The following is a 25379-nucleotide window of genomic DNA, read 5'->3' on the forward strand; positions in this document are numbered from 1 at the left end:
TTACATTGGCCCCGATATTTCCTTACAGGTATTGGTTTTGTATGTAAATTTCTTTCCTCCTGCTCTCCTATGCAGTATCCAGAAATACAGTGTCAGGTGATCTGCCATAACTTCTGGTTGGAATGGTTTCGGAAGACAGTTGTGATTGAAGAGTTATCATTTTTATTGTGTGACACGAATAAAGCACTCACTAATAACTATCATTCTCACTAAAAACATCCTGTGTCACACAGTCTCAAAGCCATCTTTGGGTTTCTAATCTGATAATGTCATTCAAAGAATCACTTTTCCATGACAGTAATAAACATAATCAATGCTTTCTGGTGTTTTTGTCATACTGCTTTAACTTTACAAATGTAGTTACAGATTTCAAATGTACCTGGCTTAAATAATGCAAGTGATTTTTAGTGAAGAATGAAATTACTCTTTTTTTTTTTTTTCACCTTACATCTAATTTAGCATCGTACTAATACACATAATGGAGTAATGGGTTTGTTTTTTGTTTTTTTGTTTTCTCTTTAGATGTTTGGAAACTGGACATTTGGCACCTTAGTTTTCACAGTCATGGTTATTACCGTCACAGTCAAGGTATGGTGCAGAGATTAGAAACCTAGACACATTTTGTATCTGTATAATTTACAGTTAATTTTGTTTTTTTTTTAAACTGTAAGTAGATATTTTTCTCTTTTTACTTCTTTTTTAGTCATGATTTCACTGATTGCAATTTAAAAATTCATTTTAATTTTTATTTAAAAAAAACTTTAAGAACATTATTTTGGAAAGCTTCAGCTGACTTTTATGGTCAAATAAAGATTAACCTCACAATATTCATCTCTGAAATTTTACTTCTCTGTATATAATGATAAATAACATAGGTTGTTTTAGTCCATGGGATAGAGAATAAAGTATTCATGAAATTTCAGTGCTACTTCCTCATAGAAGAAAAACATTATAAATTTGAAATTGTTCAATTTCATATGGACCCTTTCATTAATATTTATGTTCTGAGGGACTTTGCCATAGGAACCTTAGGCACTTACAGTTACTACGTTTTATTCTTGATTTTCATCTGAGAGGTTTAAGTATATATTATTTTATATTAAAGATTTAAAAATAAATTTTTTTTAGATGGCTTTGGAAACTCATTTTTGGACCTGGATCAACCATCTTGTTACGTGGGGATCTATTATATTCTATTTTGTATTTTCTTTGTTTTATGGAGGGATTCTCTGGTGAGTAACCATATTATATATTAATTGATTCAACTCCATTTATTATGATAGACTGTATTATGAACAAATTCTGCTCAGAATAATTTTGAGACTTTATTTGATAATAACTTTGCTTCTTTCAGTTGATCTTACTGTTAGGGAGAAAAAAATTAACAATTACTGAATATCTACTGTGTTCTAGTGGTTTTAACCTAAGATATTATTATTTCCATTTTTTGGAAAAAAATATGGAAAACTGAGCCCGAAGAAAACAAAGGTTAAGAAGTAGCAAAGCTAGGGTTTATACCACAGTTGTTTCACTCCACAATTAGTGTTCAAATTACACTAACCATATTACCTCTAAATTACCAATGTACATAATATAAATCACATAGAACCATTATTTTTATGAATGAATTAACTTCTCTTTCAAAAGTAGATAATGTACTTTATCTTTATTGCTAAAATCAGATATTCTGCCACTGTTACAGATTCAAAATTAATTTCTCTCATAAGATTCTTTAGTAAATGAGAATCTAAAATCTTTCCTTTGGAGAATTTGTATTACATTTGCCTGCTGTGCCTTTGATGCCGATATCAGACAGAAAATTACAGAAAGTAGGCAAAAAATCTTGGATTAAATATAAACCTCCATTTAGGAGCATATAAGGATACGCTTATCATTTATAATGTTTATTTTTATATTTTTATATTTCTCTTTATTTTTTCTGTATTTTCCCATATTCTTTTGAAGTGATATATACAAAAATCCCAAAAAGAGTACCTCAACTATACCTACTACTTACGTAGAATTAGGCATTGTGAGCGTATCATATTATCGTAAAATACCTTTTTAGAGAAGAACCACTAAGTAGAGCGTTTCAACCTAGGATTTGGGTAATCAGTATTTAGTTGCTTAGTGGAAATATTTTGTTACATACTTTTCCTTGCTGTTCTTGGCCTCTTAAGTCTATTACTGCATAATTCTTTTGATATCCTACTACTCAGGTAGAGTTATCTAGTCAGCTACTTATCACCCTCCTAATAATAAAAACTATGGTTGTCATTGAAAGTAATTAAATTGGATTTTATTTATTTATTTATTTATTTTTACAAATAGTTTATTGTCAAATTATTTATTGTCATATTAGTTTCCACATAACAGTGCTCAACCCCACAAGTGAATTGGATTTTATTTTTAACAATTAAAGTCTATCTTGTTTTATTAGATACGCAGTTAATTATACTAATTCCAAATTTTGAACATTTTCCTGGAGTATTCTTAAAATTATGATGTTCAAATATAGTAGATTTGCATGATGCTTTGATCTAAGAAATTGTCTTATCAGTTTTCTACTTTTTAAAAAAAATTTTAAATGTTTATTTTTGAAAGAGAGGGAGAGGCAGAGTGTGAACAGAGGAGGGGCAGAGAGAGAGGGAGACACAGAATCCAAAGCAGGCTCCAGGATCTGAGCTGAAGCTGGACACTTAACCAAATGAGCCATGCAGGCACCCCAGTTTTCTACTTTAATAAGCCTACCTTCTTTGTTTGCAGGCCATTTTTGGGGTCCCAGAATATGTACTTTGTATTTATTCAGCTCCTATCAAGTGGTTCTGCTTGGTTTGCCATTATACTCATGGTTGTTACGTGTCTATTTCTTGATATTGTGAAGAAAGTATTTGAACGACAGCTCCATCCTACAAATACTGAAAAGGCACAGGTAACCACTTTTTATATACCTTTTTAATAAGAGATCTGTAATGATGCATAGCTGTCATTATAATTTGCTTATATCAAGAATTATCCATTCTTGTATCAAGTATTTTGCAAAATAAATATTGTTAAATGTGATATTTTTTAGTTTTCTTGTGTCTATTAATTTTGACTCCTGGCAAATAAAATTTTCTTAAATTATATTGTTTTATTAATAGAGCTCTAGATTTTAAATAGAAGTTATGTCCAGATAATAACAGTAAATATGTTTTAAATAACATTGTTTCAACATTCTATCAGGGATATATAATTGGACTATGTCCTTGTCTTTAGATACATTAAAATTCTAGTATTACTTTTTCAGGTCACACTGTTTACAACAAGAGTCTGAAATAAGTTCTTTAACCTAAATAATTTTACAGAATAGGTTTTTGTAAAAATATATTTTCTTACTAAATGCATATTAATAAATATTAAGCTATGGCAAATATTAACAGTATGTTACAAAGATCAGGTCTTTAGGGCCTGATATTTTTTAGTTCAAGACCCAGTTCTACCACCTGGTAGCTCTGTAACTCATGAGTCTACATTCCCTCATGAGTAGTAAAATTATGATACAACTATCTATTTCATTACCTTTATAAGAGGATTAAGTGAAATAATGTTCAATAACATAGTAGATACTCAAGAAATAATAGCTATTTAGTTGAATGTGCCATTTTGTATATTTGACTTGTACATGGGTGAGATTTTTTTCTGCATATTTGCTACATGCTAAGCAAATTTTGTTTAAATTTTGAAAATTTAGTTGCGTATTCGAAAATAGAATAATTGCTCCCTTAAGCATTTAGTGATCTAAGTTGGGTTCCTAAACGATGTATTAGCTTTAATTTCAGTTGATCATATCAACATTTCTTTAGCATTTATTTGCTTTGGTAACTAAATCCTAGCCAATACACATTCTAATTCCATTGAAACAGCATAGGCCTCTGAAGCCTGATAGACTTAATTCAAATACAATTTTAAGCATTTATAAAATGTATGTCCTTAAGTTACATCCCTAACCCTCAATTTCCTTCTCTGTAAAATCAAAATAATAATTACTGTATATTATATACCATTTACTATTATTATTACTACTATATACCATATATTATTATCAATAATATTATATGATTGTTGAGATCATGCATATAAAGCACCTAATCCTGGACCTGTACATAGTGAGTCCTTAGTAAAAGCATCATAATTATCAGGACACTGAGGATGTTGCTCTGTGATACTAATCTCCATATGGGGCTGGAGAAATCTGCATAATTGATAACTCTGCCTATGCACGTATAGTTATATCAGTATGGACATACTTTTCTGTTCTGCGGTATATTCCTTAAGTATATATCAGAAAGGTTTGCTCATCTTTTTTCTAATCTTCAGACATGAATATTTATAGTAAGAGACTACTATTTTTAAAACATCTCATACTACAGTTTTTCTAGACCTTTTATGGATAACACATTTGTCTCCCCCTCTTGGCCTATATAAAGTTATATGTCACCAATATATATTAATGACACCACTTTTAAAAATTAATTCTTTATAAAAGTAAGTAATCAGATTTATTTACATTTATTTAGATACATAAGAACATTTGCAAACTTATGTTTATAGAGATTTCTTAATGATAGTAAAAAGTGATATTAGTTCTTGCTACCTTTTCTATGGTCTATTTTTAAAGGATTACATAGGAAATATTTGTTACCTTAAGGTAGACATTTAGACTAGAAAAAGCTAAAATATTTTATATATATTTTGGTTCTTTTACCGTAGGTTAAAACTGATTAAAAATAGAATGTGTGGTAAACTAAATTTATTTTATCTGGGTGTGAAATCTAGTACAATCTCCCTTTTGCCCCACTAACCTCACTTTTAGATGACTTGACCAGATATCTGTTGTGGTCAAATCCAAAGAGGAAATGTCTACTTCCATTCAAAGATCTTCTAACCTGCTGGGTTGTTTTGTGGTTTTTTTTCTTTATTGTTGAACCCGCATATGGTTATTCACATCCTATGTGTGACATTATTCCTTTGCTACAGGCAGTAATCTTTATTATTTCATACTTATACTGTTACCACTGATTTTAAATGATGAAGAAATGGTTAGACAATTGTCAGACACTTCATTGTTTGCCAAAAGTAGCAAGAAGAAAACAAACAAACAAAAAAGAGTTGTCAGCATTTATTTTGAGCTTTGTTTTTCTCCAGAATAACCATGTGGTATTAAGAATGAAGAATAAATTCTCTTGATAGCAGAGCCAACAGCCCTACAAATGTCAGTCATGTATGTGTACCATGTATGATATTTCCTATTCTTGGAGGAACAGATGTCTTTACGAAGTTTGTCCTGTGTCTGTCTCTTAGGTGATGAATACAGCTCACTGACTTGTTGTATGTACCATCCCTTTTCTGTCCACTTATAGATGTACTCCAACACAGTTGCTTTAAGTGACGAGTTCATCGCACTGCAGCCATTGTCGAGGGCAAGGAATCAGCTGAGCAGACTTAGGTAGAGTAGGAGGAGTAGAACCTTGTTAACTCTTCTGCATGCTAAAGGTCAATTAAACAATATTCAAAAGATGGGCAGAGGCATGAAATAAGTGGGGCATTTTTGTTAGCACAGTTCTGTCTCTAATTTGACCTTTATTAATATGTATATTAAAACTTAAAATACATATCCATTTCTTCTTTGAACTGAAAATTCAGATGAAAATTCAGCATAACAGGACAGAGATCTGTACCTTGTTATCTGTTATACACCTTAACTGCCTTTTATAGTATAATTCTGATGCTTCTGCTTGTCCTATTATTTTCATAATTAAGGATGGTCCTGCATGTCGAGTAATTTAAGCTACAGAAATTCTTCATAAAGTTTAAAGTTTTTTTAAGTTTCAGTTACTTGGAACTGAGAGTTGCCCATTTTTTATCTTGCCTTAATTTGTGCTGTAAGTACATGTGTGTGTTTGTCTCTGTACACTGTGATTGGCTGCTGAAGCATTCCATATCCTTGCTGCTGTTTTGTGCATCTATGAATCGCACAATATATTTTGTATCTTTTATACATATATATCTTCACAGACAGATCCGTTCTGTCAGTTTCCACAAAAATAATCAATAGTATAGATGTCTTTTGATAGAAGAGAATGAAAGCTTTAAATCCTGAAACTTTTGATAATTAAGTCATGAGAACTATTTATTAACTTTAACTCCAGTCTGATTTGAAGAGGAAAGTAATAAAACTTTTTTTACTTTTGGCACTTTTCAGTTTCTTGCCCTGCTGGTATCTTGTGTATTCTTAATTATGGGGGTTTTTTTTATTTTTTATTCTCAAAGGTTCTAATCTGTCTATGGTCATTTGATCAAGCCAATGGCTTTGACAAAGCACTGCTTAAATAATGTCTTTTAATAACTCTATGAGTTCATAATTTTGAGCCTTTCTAAAGTTTTATCAAACCTTTTGAATTTATTCTTATTATCTTCCAGATTTTTGATATATTCTACTTTGAATTACAAAGGTGTAATAATTGTACATGAATATAAAAATGGGTGTTTAAGTGGTAGTCACCTAAGTTTTATATTTAAAACAAGAACTAAAATCAAAACAAACTTGAAGATTAGCCTTCACGTTTGGTTGAGTTAAATATGTATAACACATTTCATCTGTATGTGCCTTTCTGAAAACAGTGGGTATTTATCACATTTTTGAATATCTAACTCTAAGACAGTAGAGAGCTTGTTAATTAAAAGAACACTCTGGCAAACTCTTTTGTAAAGAGTTTGTATCTTTTGTAAAGATAACTTTTGCTTTCTAAATAATCTTGCTGTTTTTATGAAACCATATTGTGACATATGTTGGCTTAAATCAAGCCATGATTTTTGTTTGTGTTTGGGGTTTTTGTTTTTTGAGCAAAAATAGACTTAAAACTATCGGGTTAAAATGTCACAAATTAGAGAGATCCCACATTGTGTAACAGTGTGCTAAGGTAGTAAACTTAACATTTATCTATGAGAAAAACACAGTGAGAGCAGGTATATGATTAGGGAGTCTTTGCTGCAAGCCACTCTCCAGTCAGATGGTGTAGCAAAAGGAGAAGAGCGCTGTTGGGCAGCCCTGGATATTAGTGATGCACTTGGCACTGCGGCTTCTGTGTCCTAACCAAATTAGTTCATCTCTCTGAGTCTCCCATGTTCTTCACCTATCGGATGATCATTTTATGTACTGTGGTCTATTTACTTACTATCAGCATCAGAGAACAAAAAGAAGAAATACTATGCTCAACCAAAGGCCAGGCAGAAATATTAGTTGTTTAAATGAGCAGTGAGTGACTACTGTGTGGGCATTTGCTCATAGCTGCATGAAGAACAAGCGCTCACATACATCTGTCTGCTGCTGCATCTTGTGAATTTTAAATACATCTTGTTCTTGTATTGCGCTGAACAGTATTTCTGGGTGTGATCCATGGTAGCTTAATTGTTTACTGTTGTGACAGAAAAATTGTGCAAATATAAAATATCTTTAAGCACCTTCAAATCTTTAAGTTAATACTTCTTAAGAATCAACACAAAACTAGTAACTTTTTTTTAATGAAAGAAAACTCATTTTGAGGATTTTCCCCTCCCTTGTATTATAGCCAAAGCTATAATAATAATAAGCTATGTTTACATAAGCTTATTGTACTCTTGAAATCAATGACTTCTACTACTTTATTTTTTTATATACGTAAGACATTCACCATAGCATTTTTTTTTTTCACGGAAATAATTATTGGTCTGTCCTAAGACTGAAAAAACACATAGAAATAAGGAAAATTTTGTTTTTTATTCATTGAGGACATCATCTTGTAATTTAAAAAAGATTAAAATTAGCATGGCTATAGGCACGTACTCCTGAGAAGAATATAGAAAAAACAAAGAATAAATATTTGTGTAAATTAGCACTCACTAAAAAAAATATTTCAGATTAAAGATTAATTTTGTTATAAAGAATTAAATCAAGCCTCCCACCCCTTACTCACATGTCTGACATTTGAAAGGCCATGTGAGTGAGCCATCTACTTTGCTGAAGTTCACTTAGAGTAGAAAAGTCTTTTGAGAAAGGAGCATAAGAGTTGTGAAAGGGGGCATACATACCTTTGCAATAAGAACCCTAAATCTTAGTGACAAGGAATTTAATAGAAGGAATTGAATTTCAGTGAAGGAAGTCTAATTTTAAATTAACTTTATGCACTGGAAAATCATGGCTTAATTTTGCGTGCTTTGTTGTATTCTCCTAAAGAAGCTGCCATTAGCTCTCTTTTGTGACAATAAATGAATGCGATGTTGTATGAACATTCATTTGTGCCTCGCAGATTGCAGACCCCAACTTGCTGTTTTGATCTAAACCTGTTATACAGTGAGAGTATTGTTCTGTAATACGAGACTTGTTGCTTTTCTGTCCTTCCAGATGGAAGAAGATAAGGGTTCAGTCAGCTCAGCATATGAATTTGCTGAAAGCAAGCACAGAGGGGAGGACAGTAGGCACCTGCTAGCTGAGGCTTGCAGCCAGCAGGACAGTTCTTGCGTGCACTAGGTAGTACTGCGCTGGACCTGCCTGGGGACATATCCGCTAAGTTCTCATGCTTGGGGCATGCTGTGGGAGAACTGGCCTGACTTCTAGTTTTTACTTTACTAATCCTTCATTGTTCCTCATGTATTTACTGTTTTTGTTGACTTGTCTTCCCTTTTTGTGAGCTTTACATTTTTTATATGTCCATCCCTGAATATTTTATTAGTCTTCCTTTGGCGTTACAGTGTTAAATCCTACTTCACCTCAAATTCTAACCTAGTAAGGTAGTCTCACAATATATTTGAGAAATTATTCCTTTTTACTTCTTTTGAAAGTAGCCATGCTATTTCTGTTATTTTTGAAATCAGTTTTTCAGTTTGAAGTTGTAGTTGTGCATCATTTTATGCATCTTAATATAGTTAGATACCAGATTACTTTTGTAGGTCTGGAGTTAAATGATGTGATGAGTGAGTGCCTAGAGCTACTGAATAATTTTCTGTTGACTGATACTCATCAGATTCTCCCTTTTCCTAGTTGTACCCTTTGTCATAAAAAAGTATGAACTGATGAGGACTTGATTCACTCACCTCTTGAGGAATAAACCCTGACAACCACTTCTAGACCTAATTAGGATATCCAAAATATTTTGATTGCTAGTAATTACGGAGGATAAAAAGTCTAACTACTAACAATTGTATTTTTACTTGGATTATTTGCCATTTGTATATTATAATTACTGGTCAGGAAGGCACTATGTCTCATTTGGATAAAACCTCATAAAAGGTGAAACTTTAAAACAAAGCTACTTGAAAATTATAAATCTTAAACTGTACCACAGAATCAGACCATAGAATAAGTACTGTAGTTTGAAAAATCTGAATTATTCTGGAAGACATATTTTTTAAAGTTAGATTCCTTTAGTGAACTCTCAATGAAAAATGTTGAAGATTAATCAACTCTTTGTTTTTATTAATAACAATTGAAAAGAAATTCAAAACAGTTCTCAGTTTTTGTTTTGGAATGTTCCATATAATTATTTTTGCTATATATGTATCTTGTATTCTGCTTTGATAAATAAGAAAAATTTTTAGCTTTTAAAATATGCCCTGAAAGGAAAACTCAGCTGATGAGGTTTCTGAGTAAAGAGGGGGAGCTGGCCTGGATATATAGTATGTCCTAGATAATCCACAAAGCAGATAATCCACATGGGGCCTGATTAGACTAAAACTATAAAACTATGTCTGTCCTTTGTGAAAAAAGTTCCCCAAAGGTTCACGTTCAAGTGGATCTTTCACAAGACATGGACCTGGTCTGCTTTGCTTTCATATTTCTATTAAAATATAGAATACAGTTGAGAGTGGAGTTCTTAGAATGCTCCTAATAACAGGGGCCTTGTTATGATTACTTTTACAAAGGGGGTGATAAGTAAGTTTTCTCATCATCCTTTGATAGTTGGTCTTTCTTCCTGTAAACAAGAAGCTAGAAGAACCCTGAAACCATGAATATGATTTTAGTAAAATTGCTGGGGGTATTACCATGATCTGCATTTTTTTTTTTTTGGCTTATCACTATATTTTCATTGTTGAGTGAAATATACCTTGAATATTTTTCTTACATAGTTCTGCCTTTGGCATATATTTTGAGATAAAAATCACTTCAAAAATAACTATTATGTAATATACCTCTTCTATTTTTTCTGCCTTCTGAAATAGCAGTTGTTTTTCTCCAGTCGAAATTTGGCCAAATCAGGCAGAGGATGATGCTGAGCCCTAAATGTTTTCATGGGCTAGGGCCTTGTAATCATCTTTCTCCTCTCCACTGTCACCTGCCTCCTCCTTGGCTTCGGTTGTTGTCATTTCTCTGTCACTGAATTCCTGGCCTGCTCTGGATGCTCTCCTTCCAGCCATGCTGTAAGGATATCAACAGGATGTTAGGACTGTTGACCTTTCTCATTGTGCACCTGGGTGCTTACCCCCAGCCTGAAACCTGCCACCACCCAAAACAAAAAACATTTTTAATAGTTTCAACCAGCAAGTCCCCTTCCCCTTCTGTGATAAAGATGCGTTTAGCACTGTCTCATTTAATTAATAATGCAGTGAACTACAAAGGAACAGAAAACCTTAATGGCCTGTATTCAGTCGCCACTAAAAGCTACACATTTCTGAGTGAGTAAAATTCTGTGAGGAAATAGAATTGAACATTTAAAAACGTGAATAATACTAAGGCTGCCATGAGTAGCAGGACCTGGATGCATACCTGATAAATACAACACTTTACAAAATTAATGTTATTTTCAAATCTGTGCTGACTTATTTGAGCAACTTTTATATCTGGAGGTTGAAATGAAGAAAAATATTAGTGTTGACATTATTTCTACCATTATTTCTACAATTATCTTGTGACATTCTATGAATGATTGGCACTTAGAAAACTGATCCTTAACATCAGCTGTACCATGGCTTAGTTTATTAGTTAGTGCTTTTCTGATTTACCGTCTCCATTAAAATTGGTGATTTTTCCACTTTTTACAGATACCAATGCTCTTCTTCACTTAAATTTCAAATTCCTAGTCTGATACTGTTATTTATGTAACCACATCATTAAGATAAAGGAGCTTCAGTCTTTGAAACAAGGATAAACCAAATTATTAAAATAACCATACCTGATAAATCTAATTCTTACTGTATGCTTATTTTCATCGTTAAATTTAAGCAATATGTACAGATATAAATCTCTTCCTCTCTGGAGATACCTAAAAGACAGTATGGAGCCATTTAAATTTATAACCATCACCCAAAGTTGTTTATTTTACTTGCGACAAAGGAGAGAGGGAAGGAGATAGAGAGGAGTGAAGGTGACCTGTAGGCATGTTGTGGAGAAATAGGCCTTGAGTAGACATGGCAGCCTTCCAAGAGCCATCACCAAGCAGCCTTTGCAATTCTGAATAATAGTATGAAGCCATTATTTGTCTTAGATGTTTTATTATTCTTAACCAGATTTTGAAATTAGTAATATTTGGTGATTTTTTTATTTCACATTAAGAAGAAAAACATTTCCTTGAATACAACCTGTTTTCTTTTTTTTCATAGTTTCCAAATACTTTAAGGCTTTGAAAGATTCTCACTTTGATTATATATTTATTATAAACCCATTTTATTTTTTTAATTTATTTTTTAATGTTTTATTTCTTTCTGAGAGAGAAAGAGAGACAGCGTGAACAGGGGAGGGTCAGAGAGAGAGGGAGATACAGAATCTGAAACAGGCTCCAGGCTCTGAGCTAGCTGTCAGCATAGAGCCTGATGTGGGGCTTGAACCCACGAACCGTGAGATCATGACCTGAGCTGTAATCAGATGCTTAACCGACTGAGCCACCCAGGTGCCCCATAAATCCATTTTAAAGGCAATAGAACATATATAGTTAATAGTTTACTAATTCTTAAGCTGTTTGATTTGATAGGTAAGATATCATAGAAATGACTGATTTAGAGATGTATGACAATTTTCTAACATTTAGAAGATTCAAGAAAGAAGATATATAGAAGCAGAAGCACTAAGAGAAACCTTTAATTGTTTATTATTATTGACATGAAAATAATGAAATAAGAGCAGTGAGTCAGAATTTGTTTCAAAAGGCAAGTTCTGTAAAGATGAAAATTTTTATTAACCATACATAGCCATATTGAATCTCCATAGTTGTTTTGCTGGGCAGCCCTTTTAGCTCTAAGTTATGTGGTCATTCCTGGGAAGCAAGTGCAGTAGAGAGTAAGTCTTACCAATAAATCAGAATTTCTGGTAAATTAAAGTGCCAGCAGGTAGGGTTTGCTTTGCTTTGCATTACTTTGCTTGTTTTTGTTTTCTCATATTTATAAGCAGTCTGAAAAAACAAATAATTCCCTCTCCTTACTTTGAATGAAATGAGATTTAAATGCTCCGTCCTTTTCCTAACCCCGGTTAGTTTTATTGGCAGCTGTGGCTGCACGTACTCTGGCTGGGCTCCCAGTTCCTGAATATGAGATCAAAGATATATATACATACATACATATATATATATACGTATATATATATGAAAGTGGTAGAGCTTGGGAGTTTGTTAGGGAACAGTGTAGTTTTTTATATAGATAGCGGCTTTACACAGCTAACCAGCATTCAGCATTTATAAGCATCTGGGGTTTTTATGTACATTTTATATATATAATGTATGTAAAATATATATTTTTTAGCTTAATTCAAAAGGTGATCTGAAGAAGTCATTTCTTTATAACATTTTTTATATTTCAAGATGTTTACTCTCTCTGGGGTTGTCCATGTATTAATACTTTTCCTTAGACTTTAAAGTGAAAGGTGATGAGTACAAAATAAGATTACCGAAAATTAGATCCAGACTTAAGAAGTGTTTTGCACATATGTGGCACTCAAATGCTGCCGACATCATCTTCAGTGAATCCTTGTCATTAGAGTACCAGCTATATAAGCAAAACACAAGTTGTTAAATTAAGAAATACAAGGCAGACTCCTAGTTTCTCTCTAGTTTCTAGTCTAGTTTGGTGTTCCCTTGCCAAATGTGAAAGACCAGTTTGTTTTCTTGTTGGTTTTTTTTTTAATTTTTTTTAACATTTATTTATTTTTGAGAGAGAGATACAGCATGAGTGGGGGAAGGGTGGAGAGAAAGGGAGACACAGAATCCAAAGCAGGCTCCAGGCCATGAACTGTCAGCACAGAGCCCAATGCAGGGCTTTAACTCATAGACCCAAGGGGAAGTCGGACGCTCAACTGACTGAGCCACCCAGGCACCCCTGTTTTCTTGTTTTGTGTTTTTTAATTTCCAGTCCATTACGGACCAGTACTTTTGTATAATGTAATAAAAATGAGTTACAGTTGATCCTTGAATAATGTGGGGGTTAGAGGTTTACTGATCCCTTATGCAGTAAAAAATCCACGTATAGCTCTTGACTCCTCAGAAACCTAACTAATATTGTTGACTAGAAGTCTTAGAAGCCTTATCAATAACATGAAGTGCCAGTTAACATATATTGTATGTTATAGGTATTATGTAGTACATTTTCACAATAAAGTAAGCTAGAGAGAAAAATCACAAGGAAGAGAAAATACATTTGCAGTACTGTACGTGTACTTACTGAAAAAAAATTTATGTGTAAGTGGACCATGCAGTTCAAGCCCATGTCATTTGGGATCAGTTATACTAGGAAATACAATTTAAAAGATAAATAAGCTTTGATTTTAAAATTATTATTAGATTCAACAGTTATAAAAGTATTCTGTCAAATTGCCAGAAAATTTTTTAACCTCTTATTCTTACAGATCATAAACACTTACCTCCTCATAGGCCAGTAACAAATGTTTTCCAACCAACACTGATCCATGGATCACACTTTGAGTGGCTCTGGTCTTTTTGCAAGGAAGCAGACATAACAGCTACTTTCTTACACTGAGACTAAACATGTGCTGAATACACATCATCCTTTTCTACCCACACGTAGTTACTCATTCTCTTCACCTAGCAGCTACTGAAATCCCACCCAGTCTTCAAAATGTGTTTCAGATGCTATCTTTTCCATAAAATTTTTCATGCCCTCCCACCGATACCAGCAACAACAGCTGGGTTTGAACCTTTCCTCCTCTTTTTTAGTATTTGTAGTCTGTCTCTATACCATAATTATAAGAAGGAAGTATAATAACATGCTAAAGAGGCTTGGGCTATGGATTAAAGAAAACAAGTCTCAGGCCTCAGCAAGGTGATCTTGAACAAATTCTCAACTTCTCTGTTTCCTCATCTGTAACATATTTCTGAATATGATGCTTATAAGTTTTAAATGAGGATAATCCATGAGAAGCATCTTAATAGTAATTGGCACATACACAGTAAGTATTCCATTAATGTAACTTCCATTATTCTTTGTTCCTGACTTATCTCCCACCTTTTTCTTTACCCTTATTAACTTACTAACTCACCAGATTGCTCTCTCCTATAGGAACCAAGACAGTGCCTTGCTCAATAAATAAAAGTTGAATTTAAGTGCTTATACCATCTAAGTTATACAAACAAGCAATGGAATAGAATCCAGAAAGAGATTACTGATAGTTGGAGAGGTGAGGCAGGTTTCATGAAGATGATAGTATTTAAACTGAACTGGGTGTAGAAGTCAGCATTCTGACCCTATTTGGTGACCAGCCCTGACATAACGCCCAGAGGCAAGGAACACTGCATTGGTTGGCTGTGTGAAGACTGTACAGGAGCATTGGGAAGTTGGGCAGGAAAGGCAACCTGAGGTCAGGTTAAAAAGGACCTTAAGGCCTCCTTGCTGTGTTGTACTTTCTGAGTATGTGGGAGCTTTAGAATCCTGCTTTCCTATAGAAGGTGATTTTGAGATGGAGGAAATCGGAGCCCCAAGAGGAAACTGAGAGACTGATGAAATCTTGTTACTTAAACCAGCATTTCCTAAACTATTTCTCTGAATATTAATGTTCTTCCTAGTGTTGACTGATTCCTAAGGGTAGTGGGTGCAGTTTTACTTTAGGGTTTTCCTTTAAAAAAAACAAGTTTGAGAATTGCACTATGTCTAGCTCTCCCCGTGGAGACTGACCACACGTCCTAACTTATTGACAGCCCTTTACTCAGAAAGTCTGTCTAGACCATTATTGAACTGTTTCCCAAACTTAGTTAATTGTCCACAGAACTTTTTTTCATGAAACATCTATAAAACATCTCTCAAAACACAGATTAAGAAACTATACCATAAACAGTCCTAAACCAAGGGTGTTGTCATGAAAGAACTAGTAAAACTTGGCTATTTCTCAGTGCTTAGCAGACCTTAGGACATTGGTGCAATCAGGTAATTGTGAAACAGGAACCGTGTTGTCACACTGCCTGCTGTTCAGCAGGATTTCTCTGGGCAGGGAGTTTGCAGATATCACCCATCGCTTACAGTCAGAGTGCCAGGTTATTTATGTTCCTCATACTCGTCTTCTGTCCATTGTGAGCGTCTCCACAACTGTCTCCATGCCTGCACTCAGCACTTGGTGATTCCCAACCTTTGTGAATTGCAACACTCTAATAAATGTATTTTTGTTGTTCTCCCTCCTCTGTACTCCAAAGATTTGTTGTACAGTATGTTACATATGTAAAGGAGAGTGAATGAAAACAAGTTTGTTTAAAATAATAACCCCTGAGAATTTAGGAGTATCCTTGTCTGTGTCAAAACCAGGGTTGGGATTCACTGGGCTATGTGGTCATACCATTTTTTCCCCTCATTTTGACGGGATTGAAATTATTAGTAGTAATGGTTTTAAGTTATTTTGCTTGATTATTTATGCCTGAATCAGTATAAATCTTGCACACCTTCAGAAATTAATAAAAATCTTAATAGTAATAAGTCACTTGTTTAATAGATTTTAATACATGTACCATTAGTTAGTTTTTTAAAAGCAAGATAAGCTGATTATGGGCATGATTGGTTGCTAGCAAATTTAAGGTAAATGATGCTTTTTTCAAGGATAATTATGGAGTGTGTATATGTAGAGTGCTTAGAACCTGGCACGTTTACATAAAGTATTTTCTACTATTGCTGTAGAAGATTGGGGTTAGGTCCTGCCTGATTGTTATTTCCCAGTCTTCAGAATGGCTCACACTCCACTTTTCTCAATTGCTAGAAATTTTCAATTGAAATTACGGGAAGATTTCATGTAAACAGAAACTCAAAGAAGAATTAGAATTCATTCCATTTGAGTGATGTAAATCATTTTGACTATAATAAATTGTTAAAATAAGATATAAAATCAAAATCTTTGCAGGTTTAAATAATATCCAGCTATTTTTATATAATTATTTTGTTTGACTTCTAATTTAGGTCACAGTGCCTTTTAAATATTTTTGCATATTACTCTTAGAACCTTCCATCCATTTCCATCTTATAGAAAACATATATATTTATATATATTACATTTGGTTTTAAAGTGCTTGTTGTAATTGCTTAATGCTTTTTGGAAATCCAAATCTATAAATAACTATTTTTTTTTCTACTTTAACTCCTCCAGCTTATTAAAGCAAATTCAAGTATCAAGTGCTTGGACTCCATGTGCTGTTTCTCAGAAGGAGAAACAGCGTGCACATCTGTTGGAAGAATGCTGGAACGAGTAGTAGGAAGATGTAGTCCGACCCATGTCAGCAGGTGTGAAATTTCTCTAAGTAGCCTTTGCTGCAGATGAGTATCCTGTAAACTGGAACAGGATGAACCTGCATCTCTAGATACCTAATAAATCAGCAGCTGGTTTTACCAACTGAAGTGGGAAATGTGCTATTTATTAGCATTCTTTGATGGTAGATTTCACTTTGTGGCTTTGGGGTAGAGGGCTCTTTCACTAACAAAGGAAGAGATACCACCTTTGAAGAGACTTCATCCAATGAACAAAATTTTTGCTTTACAGTCTTTTTAAAATGTGAATAGGTATGGTACTCTTAATTGGTTTTTATAACTTTCTTTTTTTGATTATACCTTATATTACTGTTTACTGTATTTGTTTTTTGTTTTTGTATTTACAAAATAGTCTTGCTTCTCTTACTCTTCATGTATATTTTCTGGTCAGTCATTTGAGACTTTGAGGTATTTATAAACACAAAAGGCTGTATTATTGCTCTCCTACACCATTTTATTTCTGTGATGAGGTTTTTAAAATGAGTTGTGATTTTTTTTTTTTTAACTTGGTAGTCATGTTCTAATTAAAAGTTTAGGCAAGTTAGGGACGCCAGGTTGGTTGAGCATCTGACTCTTAGTTTTGGCTCCAGTCATGAGCTTGTGGTTCGTGCAATTGAGCCTTAAGCACAGAGCCTGCTTGAAATTCTCTCATTCTCCCTCATCCCTGCCCCTCTCCTACTCATGCTCACTCTTTCATGCACTTTATCTCTCTCTCAAATAAATAAACGTTAAAAAAATTTTTTTAAGTTGATAAGTTAGGACACTTTAAATTATTGTTTAGAAGAATCTTAGCATTTCTGTCCCCTCCCAGATCTGTTTCTTGAATTAGATTTATCAGTGCTCGCTTTTGTGAATCATAACAAAAAATGCCATTTTTTGGTAAATGCCACTTCATTTATTTAAAAGTGAAATGGACTCATAAATTTCATAAATTTTCCCAAGAGACATACTATTATTTAGGTGACAGTAAAAAGTAGAAATAACTTTTTTCACACTTTGGTATTATATCATAGGCCTAAAATGAGAGTAGCAGTGCACTTGTACGCATGAGGAGTTACAGATGGGCAGGGGTAGACAGAGGGCGATTTCCATTGTCCAGCGTGTACCACGTACGTGAATAATCACTTTCTACATGTGCCATGGCATGGAAAAGGTTGGAAAGTACCACAGGAGCAGAGAATAAAGGATGGAGGAGGCCCTATAATCTGATAAAAAGTTTTCCATATTTGCTTAGCTTTGTGTTTTTGGTTTTGTTTTTTTTTTAATGTTTTATTTATTTCTGAGAGAGAGGGAGGCACAGAACCTGAAACAGGCTCCGGGCTCTGAGCTAGCTGTCAGCACAGAGCCCAACTCGGGACTCAAACCCACGAACCGTGAGATCATGACCTGAGCCAAAGTCAGCCGCCCAACCAACTGAGCCACCCAGGTGCCCCACTTAGCTTTGTGTTTTAAAAACAATGAATAAATATCATTCATGTATCATAAAATTTGGGTAACATTTACAGGTGAACTTATTAGTTCCCGTTTTGCCTTTAGTTATGGCCATGTCTCTATGGTACAGTTGCATTTATAAATAGCATTCTTATGTTAATATATAATGTCTGTGGTTTCAGTCTTCGTGTATAGATTATAACGTGATCAAAAATATTTTCATAATGCTGTGGTATCATTTTGTAGTAATTTTATTCCACATAAAAGAATTACTATGAGGAGTTAAATTTATTGGGACTTCTGTATTATGACTTACACAACTGTATTATAAAATGCATTACAAGAAAGCAGTTCCGTCATGTACCCAAGCCACAAACTTCCAAAAGAAGTTCCCAAAGGACCTACTTTACAATACTATTTCACTTACTAAGACAGCTTTACTGTACAGAACTAAGGTGGGAGTTAGACTAAGAGACAGCTATAGAGGTTCCACAGAATTTTTAAAATTTCTATTTCAACAGAAAGTTCTCTTCAATGATAGCATGCATCTTCACTAACTATTAAAAAACTAAAATTAGGGGTGCCTGGGTGGCTCAGTCAGTTAAATGGCTGACTTTGGCTCAGGTCATGATCTCACAGTTTGTGGGTTCAAGCCCCACATCAGGCTCTGTGTTGATGCCTCAGAGCCTGGAGCCTGTTTCAGATTCAGTGTTTCCCTCTCTCTGACTCTCCTCTGCTTGTACTCCCTGTCAGAAATAAATAAATAAACATTTTTTAAACCATAATTAATTTTAAATAAGCCAAAAATATTTTTTTGCTCTATATATGTCTCACATTTTTATATATCAGTAATTCAGGTTATATGCCCCCATTTGTTTTTTTAAATTTTTTTTAATTAATTAATTTATTTCTAGGAGAGAGAGAGAGAGAGAGAGCGTGAGCAGGGGAGGGTCAGAGAGAGAGGGAGTCACAGACTGAAGCAAGCTCCAGGCTCTGAGCTGGCAGTCAGCACAGAGCCCGACGCGGGGCTTGAACCCACGAACCGCGAGATCATGACCTAAGCGAAAGTCGGACGCTTAACCGACTAAGCCACCCAGGCGCCCCTGCCCCCATTTTTCTTTACATAGCCATTTTTATTCTGCATTATTCCTTTGAAACTGCCCTTGGAATTATGGGACTTATTTCAGCACATGAAGGTAGCTGTTACCATCTGTGCATTTTTTCACTTAAAATTGTATCATAATAGTTTCTTTTATAAGACTTTATGTTTTTATTTTCCTAATAAAATGTTTAACAGCAATATCTTATTTGACAGACTATACTTTTCCAGTTGTCTAACATCTCAGGTTATGTTATTGGTTAGTACTGTCGTTACCCCTTTTTCTTCAAATGAATATTCTAAAAAGCCTTTTGAAATCTGTTTATATTTTCTAGTAGATAAAAATCAATAAAGTATGAAAAAACCACTTGTTGCTTTTCAAAGGGCTATATGAAAATTGCCATAGATCCATTAATATTATATTTAAACTTTAAAAGTCATTTTGATGTGTAGTTTTGTTTTTGTTTTTGCTTTTGCATATAATTGTATTAGTGAAATGTTTTTGACATTTCTACTTTGATTTTGGAACAGCCTCTATTCTACATTTCTATTTCATGTCTGACTTAAAACGTAAAGCAAGGCTGATTCTGCTGTTACAAAATATAGAATCTCTTGGATATTTGTTCCCTTAACCTATTAAACATAAAAAATAATGAGCATCACTTGAGAAATACAACTAGGGCTTTCAAATGACACGTTATTCTGCTGATTAAACTTCTGCTGTCCAGGCACGAAAATTCTTACATCTTATTAATTAATGTTTTCAAAGGAATATGCCATATTGCAGGCTCGGTTTCAAATGTAGCATCATGGTGCTATATAAAGGATATACCATGTTGTACATTAAAGGGCTGTACTTCAGCAACAAATGATTTTCTGTATGCATTTTACCAAATTACCTTATCCTAATCAATACTATTTTCTAAATAGATAGATAATATGTAGCTCCAGTATTTAATATTCTGTCAAATAGGATATTTAACATATGAATGCACATGTGTGCTTTGAAAAGATCAAATAAAGGAAACCTTACCTAATAAAATTCTTCTATGGAAGCAGTGGTTGGGTAAGAGGAAAACCTGATATAAAATATTGGCAATTCGGGAGTGGAAACTTGACTCCTGGTAATTAGGGTGTTGGCAGTTAGGTTTTGTCTTACGTGTCTAAGTGTGCTTTTTCTTGGATAAACACTTACTCTAAGAAATACTCATAGTCTCATTTTATTCATTTATTTTACAAATACTGAGTATCTACTATGTGCCAGGTGTAGTTTTAGGTTCTAGAGAGAGGGTAGTGAACAAGCCCTTCCTTAAACTAAGGTGTTTAAGGTTGTCTGGAAACTAATAAAATTAGAGAACCTGTAAACTCCCAGTACGGTTGTTGCTTATTTGCGTCCTCTTTGCCAACTTTGTAATATTCCAAACCTCATTATGACTGTGCTTGCTTAATTAACTTAAACAACATACAGAATCTCTAGGAAACAGTGGATATTTGATAAGAGTGAATTTAAGAGCCATTTTAAACGCTGGTTTCCTCCTTTAACATTTTTGTTTAAGGAAAAGTGGGAACCCTGGAAAAAGTTACATAAAACGCATTTATTGTTTAGTGCTTTTAGTCTTCTAAGAAAAGCCATCTTTGGTTTGGTAATCCTGATACTGAACTTGTACAGTATGTTATACTATTTTAGATTAATAGAGCTGCAAATAAAGTATTATGTAATTAATTGCTTTTAGGCCTTATCATTCAGATAGTAGTTAACTTTTCCAGACCATTACAGGTTTATTTGTTCTCAGTTAAGTGAAAACTCTACTGAGTTACACCTGTCTTTGATACCTATTAAATAAACCATTTATAACATTCAAGCTAATTCTACTAAAAGCTTAAGAATAGAATTTATAGCAGAAAAGAAATTATGTAATATGAACATATAAACATATTACTATTTCATTCCAAAGCTTTTGGTAAGTTGATGTTTGTTTGCTTCTGTAATGTCAAAATATAACCTAGTTGCTTTTCAGTAAAACTGAATGTGCATAACTCTTAGTAACATACTTATTTCTTATTGAATTGTCAAGATTTTAAGAGCATCTCATGCTTTACTACCAAAGAAATGTTTCAATGCTAATGAATGTTTGAATTTGGACTAATATTTTATATATAATGACTAAAGCATTACTTTTTCCAAGTTTTTGTACAGTATAGACTGATCATTCAGTGCTAGTATGAATAACTTCTCTTTAGCATTTAAAAACAAATCAGTAAGTGATGATTTTAATATTCAAATTGCATTTTAGAGTAAATTTTTTTCTCACTTAAAACATAGGTTCTGGTGAGCCAAACTTTTCTCTTATTGTTACTTTAGATCATGGAGTGCATCGGATCCTTTCTATACCAACGACAGGAGCATCTTGACTCTCTCCACAATGGACTCCTCTACCTGTTAAAAGGGCAGTAGTACTTTGTGGGAACCATTTCAACTCCTTTCCTAAAATTCAGTGTGATCATCATGGTAATGGCCACACTAGTTCTGCAGGATTACTTTCTGAAATTTCAAATACTTCATACTCATTCACAGTTACAATGGCAAACAAAAAGCATTAACACAAACCCCTTTCAGCACCCTTAACCTAAATCTGAACATGTCAGAATTTGTGAAACAGACATTTCCCATCCTTTGGGTTGTCTCTTGTGCTTATGGGACTCCTAATGCATTTCAGCCTCTTGCTAAGGCCACTATATTTTAATATCAAGGTAGAAAAGGGAGGCAATTCATAGTTAATTGTATTTTTTAGTATTAGGTTGGTTATCGAGTCTTCTATTCAAATCTGCTTCTGTAAATTATGCTGAAAAGTTTACCTTGAAAACTCTATTTTTTTATTAGAGTTATATTAAGCTTTTCATGCGAAAAGTTCATGTGAATAGAAAGGAATTTTGGTCGCTCAGTGACCCATGTTGTTAATTCATTAGTGCTTTCTAAGTTCACAGAGCAAATTAGGAGAATGCATTTCCCACCATTATTTACTGCATTATGGGTAGTAAATATATACCAGTACCAAACTTCTTTAAATACTGTAACACAAGCAGTAAAAGTAACCACATACACGCAAAGGGTATATTATATATATAAATCAGGAATCAAGTCCATTCACCAAATTTCAAATTGATGTTGACTAATATTTTATGACAGAATACAAAGAACCTATAGTGGGCAAATTACATACCATTAGCATATTATTATTTAATGTGTTTTATCATTGGATCTTTTGCATGCTTTAATCTGGTTAATAGATTTAAATTTGCTTTTTTTTTCCTTCTCTGAAGAAGGCTCTGTTTATAGTATTTTCTGACACTGTTGTAAAGTTCAGACTGTCTTATCAATAAAAAACAAGTTTGGACAGTATTTAAATATCGCAACTATTTTTAATTATATAAATCAAAATATTAGGGTAATTAAATCAATAAAAAGAATAAATGCCTCTTTCTGTGGCTAACTTAGAATTGCTCTTGCCTTTCACTAACCTGGGTTATAGAATAAAGGATTTCAGAGAAGAATCCTGTTATTTGTAGGATAGTGTACATTCTCTAAGTTACAGTAGACTGCCACAGTAAAGTGAAATCTGTCCAGTGTCCCATTACAAGGTATATTTTCAGGTATGGCTATAGAATATAAGTGAAACAAAATTGAAAATGCTAAATCTTAGAGGATAATGGCAGCAATAAATTAAAATGCTAAGAATGGTTAATCAGGTACATATTGCTGTAATTAACTCACTGTACTTCAGTACTTAATTTCCATACCAAGTTTATCATATGATCAGCATTGTCACTTGTTTTGATAAAAAGTAATGTCATTTTAAAATTTGGAAATGATTATTGATTAAAGAACTTACCCAGCTGTGAGTACATGATGTGTACATATACATTTAAAATTGTATGGAAATGGATAAATAAGGTTTTCTAAAATTTTCTTTTGAGAATATAATAATTCCTTTTTGTATATTTATTCTGCAACCTTCCACCTCTTTCCCATTTCATGAATATCAGATTTCTGGAATTGGGCTGGTAGGGAAAGAATGGTAGAGTCAAGAATTAAGACTTTACCTTGTTTGCTGGTAAACTATTTTTTTTTACATTTTTATTTTCTTCCTAATAAAATGTTTATCTGTTTCAGTAATACAAGATACTAGGTTATAAATTTCAGCTTAAATATTAATTTTCATAAATAGCCCTTCTTTTTAACTCAGATATTCCAAAACTGAGTTTAGGAATATACTGTTATTCTGGAAATATGTTAAAGGGATAATACAGCATACAATGTATACACTTACCAATCCATGTTCCAGAAGAGGAAATATTGCAGAAATATTCACTTAGGATAATTTAGTGGAGTCTTTTAAAATGGTTTTATAACAAAATGACATTTAGTAGTCCTGCATTGCATCTACCTTACAGTTTACAGTGTTTGTTTGCCATCAGCCAAACTGCCGACACTAGAGGACTACAAAGCCATCGAGCAGTCTCTGACCAACTGCAGCAATGCTGGAGGTCAGCTAGCCTATATGGTGCTTACGGAGTGATTGATATAATTGTCTCCATTCACTATTTAAAGTTATTTCAGAAGTGTACATCAAAAAACATAAATGGTATCCACTGATATGCTCATCCTACTCTGTTCAAAACCTCTATTTATAAGAAAATTATCTTGCAATTGTAAGAATTTTCTTCAGTTTATTTAAGAAAGTAACAGAGTTGCCTACAAGCTTCAAATAGTTTTCTAGTGCTACTTCTCATATTTTAAAACATTACATAGCCAGTAATAACAAAAAAAATCCTCTTTGCATATTTTTTTAATTCTTGGACAAGTACAATGTTGACAATTAACTTCCTCTTAAACCTGCCAAAACCAGACTAAGATGTGTGTGTTTTTGCTATTTGACGATCTCAGATCTGTTTGCCTCACTTTCTTACCTTTGCCCACCTAGTCTGAAGGCCATGTCCCTGAAGATAGTAGCAGGCACCAAGACAGTTTTCAGAAATGCCCACCAACTCTTCTAAAAGGTGACTCAGTGCCCTGCTTCAGCTTTAGCAAGCAGTAGGCTCACCATAGGAATAGAGCATGGGCCAGGAGACCCACAGCTACCAAGCTTGCCATGGAATTGAGAAGAAAGAAGGGGAGAATTTACAGTTTGAATTTCTCTTAACTACCCTCCTCTTTGGGTCCCAATCTCCATATCCAAAGGTTTCCCAGACATAATCGAAACTCTGGCACTGTCCTGAGTAGGAGACTAAACTGAGACAAATCACCATTTTAGGAAATTCCTTTGCCCCAACCAAATTGTTTCTGCCGTAAGATTGTGAAATTAGGCTTCGGTGAGATTCCTATCTGATAGGCAGGAGTCAAGGCCCCTAAAAAAATTTACAATTAATATCAAAAAGAATTTTAAATATGCTACTCTGAAAAGTTGTTATAGGGAGCAGGGGAAAAGGGAAAATCATCCATGTTTGTATTTTCCTGTAAAGATCATTTTGGGGAATGATATAAGCAAGTATTAATAAAACAAACACACCAAAGAGTTATATAAACATGTCATTAACTTTGGTCCCTCTTCAGAGACATTTTTATTTCTATCTTGAAATGAGTCCTCTATTTTCAAAGAAATAGAACATTATTGAAGTGCTGTTTATGTGAGAACACTTGAATGATTTTCCTACAAAAAACTAGATTACAATTAATGATATGTTTGTAATAATGGCGATTGTTAGATTTTTTTATGGGGAATTAGTAGCTGGAAATTAAATTTAAAGCTGTAGTCAACACTTTAAAATTGAAGACCTCAGACACTGTGGCTGTCTAATAAAGTCCTTTAAAATTTCTCTGCATTGTTAGTAAATGTAGTTACTTATTGTATAGCTCTCAGTAATTTTTTAAAGTTTATGAAATTATATTTATTGAATAAAATTTTTCCTACATAATTAAAAGTGTTTTTCCATTATTTGTGCATTTTAAGTCTCTCTCTGCTTATCACAACCAGCCAAAAGTTTTTTCAATGAAGCTTTATTACATTTACCCTCCATTGTATTACCGGAATGCTTTTTTATGCCTTTCACTGGCTCT

The 25379-nt window shown here is 33.5% G+C and overlaps 1 protein-coding gene across 4 annotated transcripts in view; it reads left to right on the forward strand.

The window, feature by feature from the left end:
- Positions 1–25138, forward strand: part of ATP11B (ATPase phospholipid transporting 11B (putative)) — a 126181-nt gene extending 101043 nt beyond the window's left edge. For 2 of the 4 annotated variants that reach the window (XM_039242339.1, XM_039242342.1), the window contains exons 26-30: positions 523–588; positions 1129–1232; positions 2767–2932; positions 16577–16710; positions 21627–25138. In XM_039242339.1, coding sequence (XP_039098270.1) covers positions 523–588; positions 1129–1232; positions 2767–2932; positions 16577–16710; positions 21627–21708 — 552 coding nt within the window. In that variant the 3' untranslated portion in view covers positions 21709–25138. Of the gene's footprint in view, positions 1–522; positions 589–1128; positions 1233–2766; positions 2933–5402; positions 5489–8422; positions 8543–16576; positions 16711–21626 lie in introns of those variants that run through there. The other 2 variants (XM_039242340.1, XM_039242341.1) reach the window with 2 other exon arrangements.
- The last annotated feature ends 241 nt before the right edge of the window (positions 25139–25379 follow it).

Source organism: Hyaena hyaena, unplaced genomic scaffold (assembly GCF_003009895.1).
Source record: "Hyaena hyaena isolate Hyena2069 unplaced genomic scaffold, ASM300989v1 scaffold_213, whole genome shotgun sequence".
NCBI lineage: Eukaryota > Metazoa > Chordata > Mammalia > Carnivora > Hyaenidae > Hyaena > Hyaena hyaena.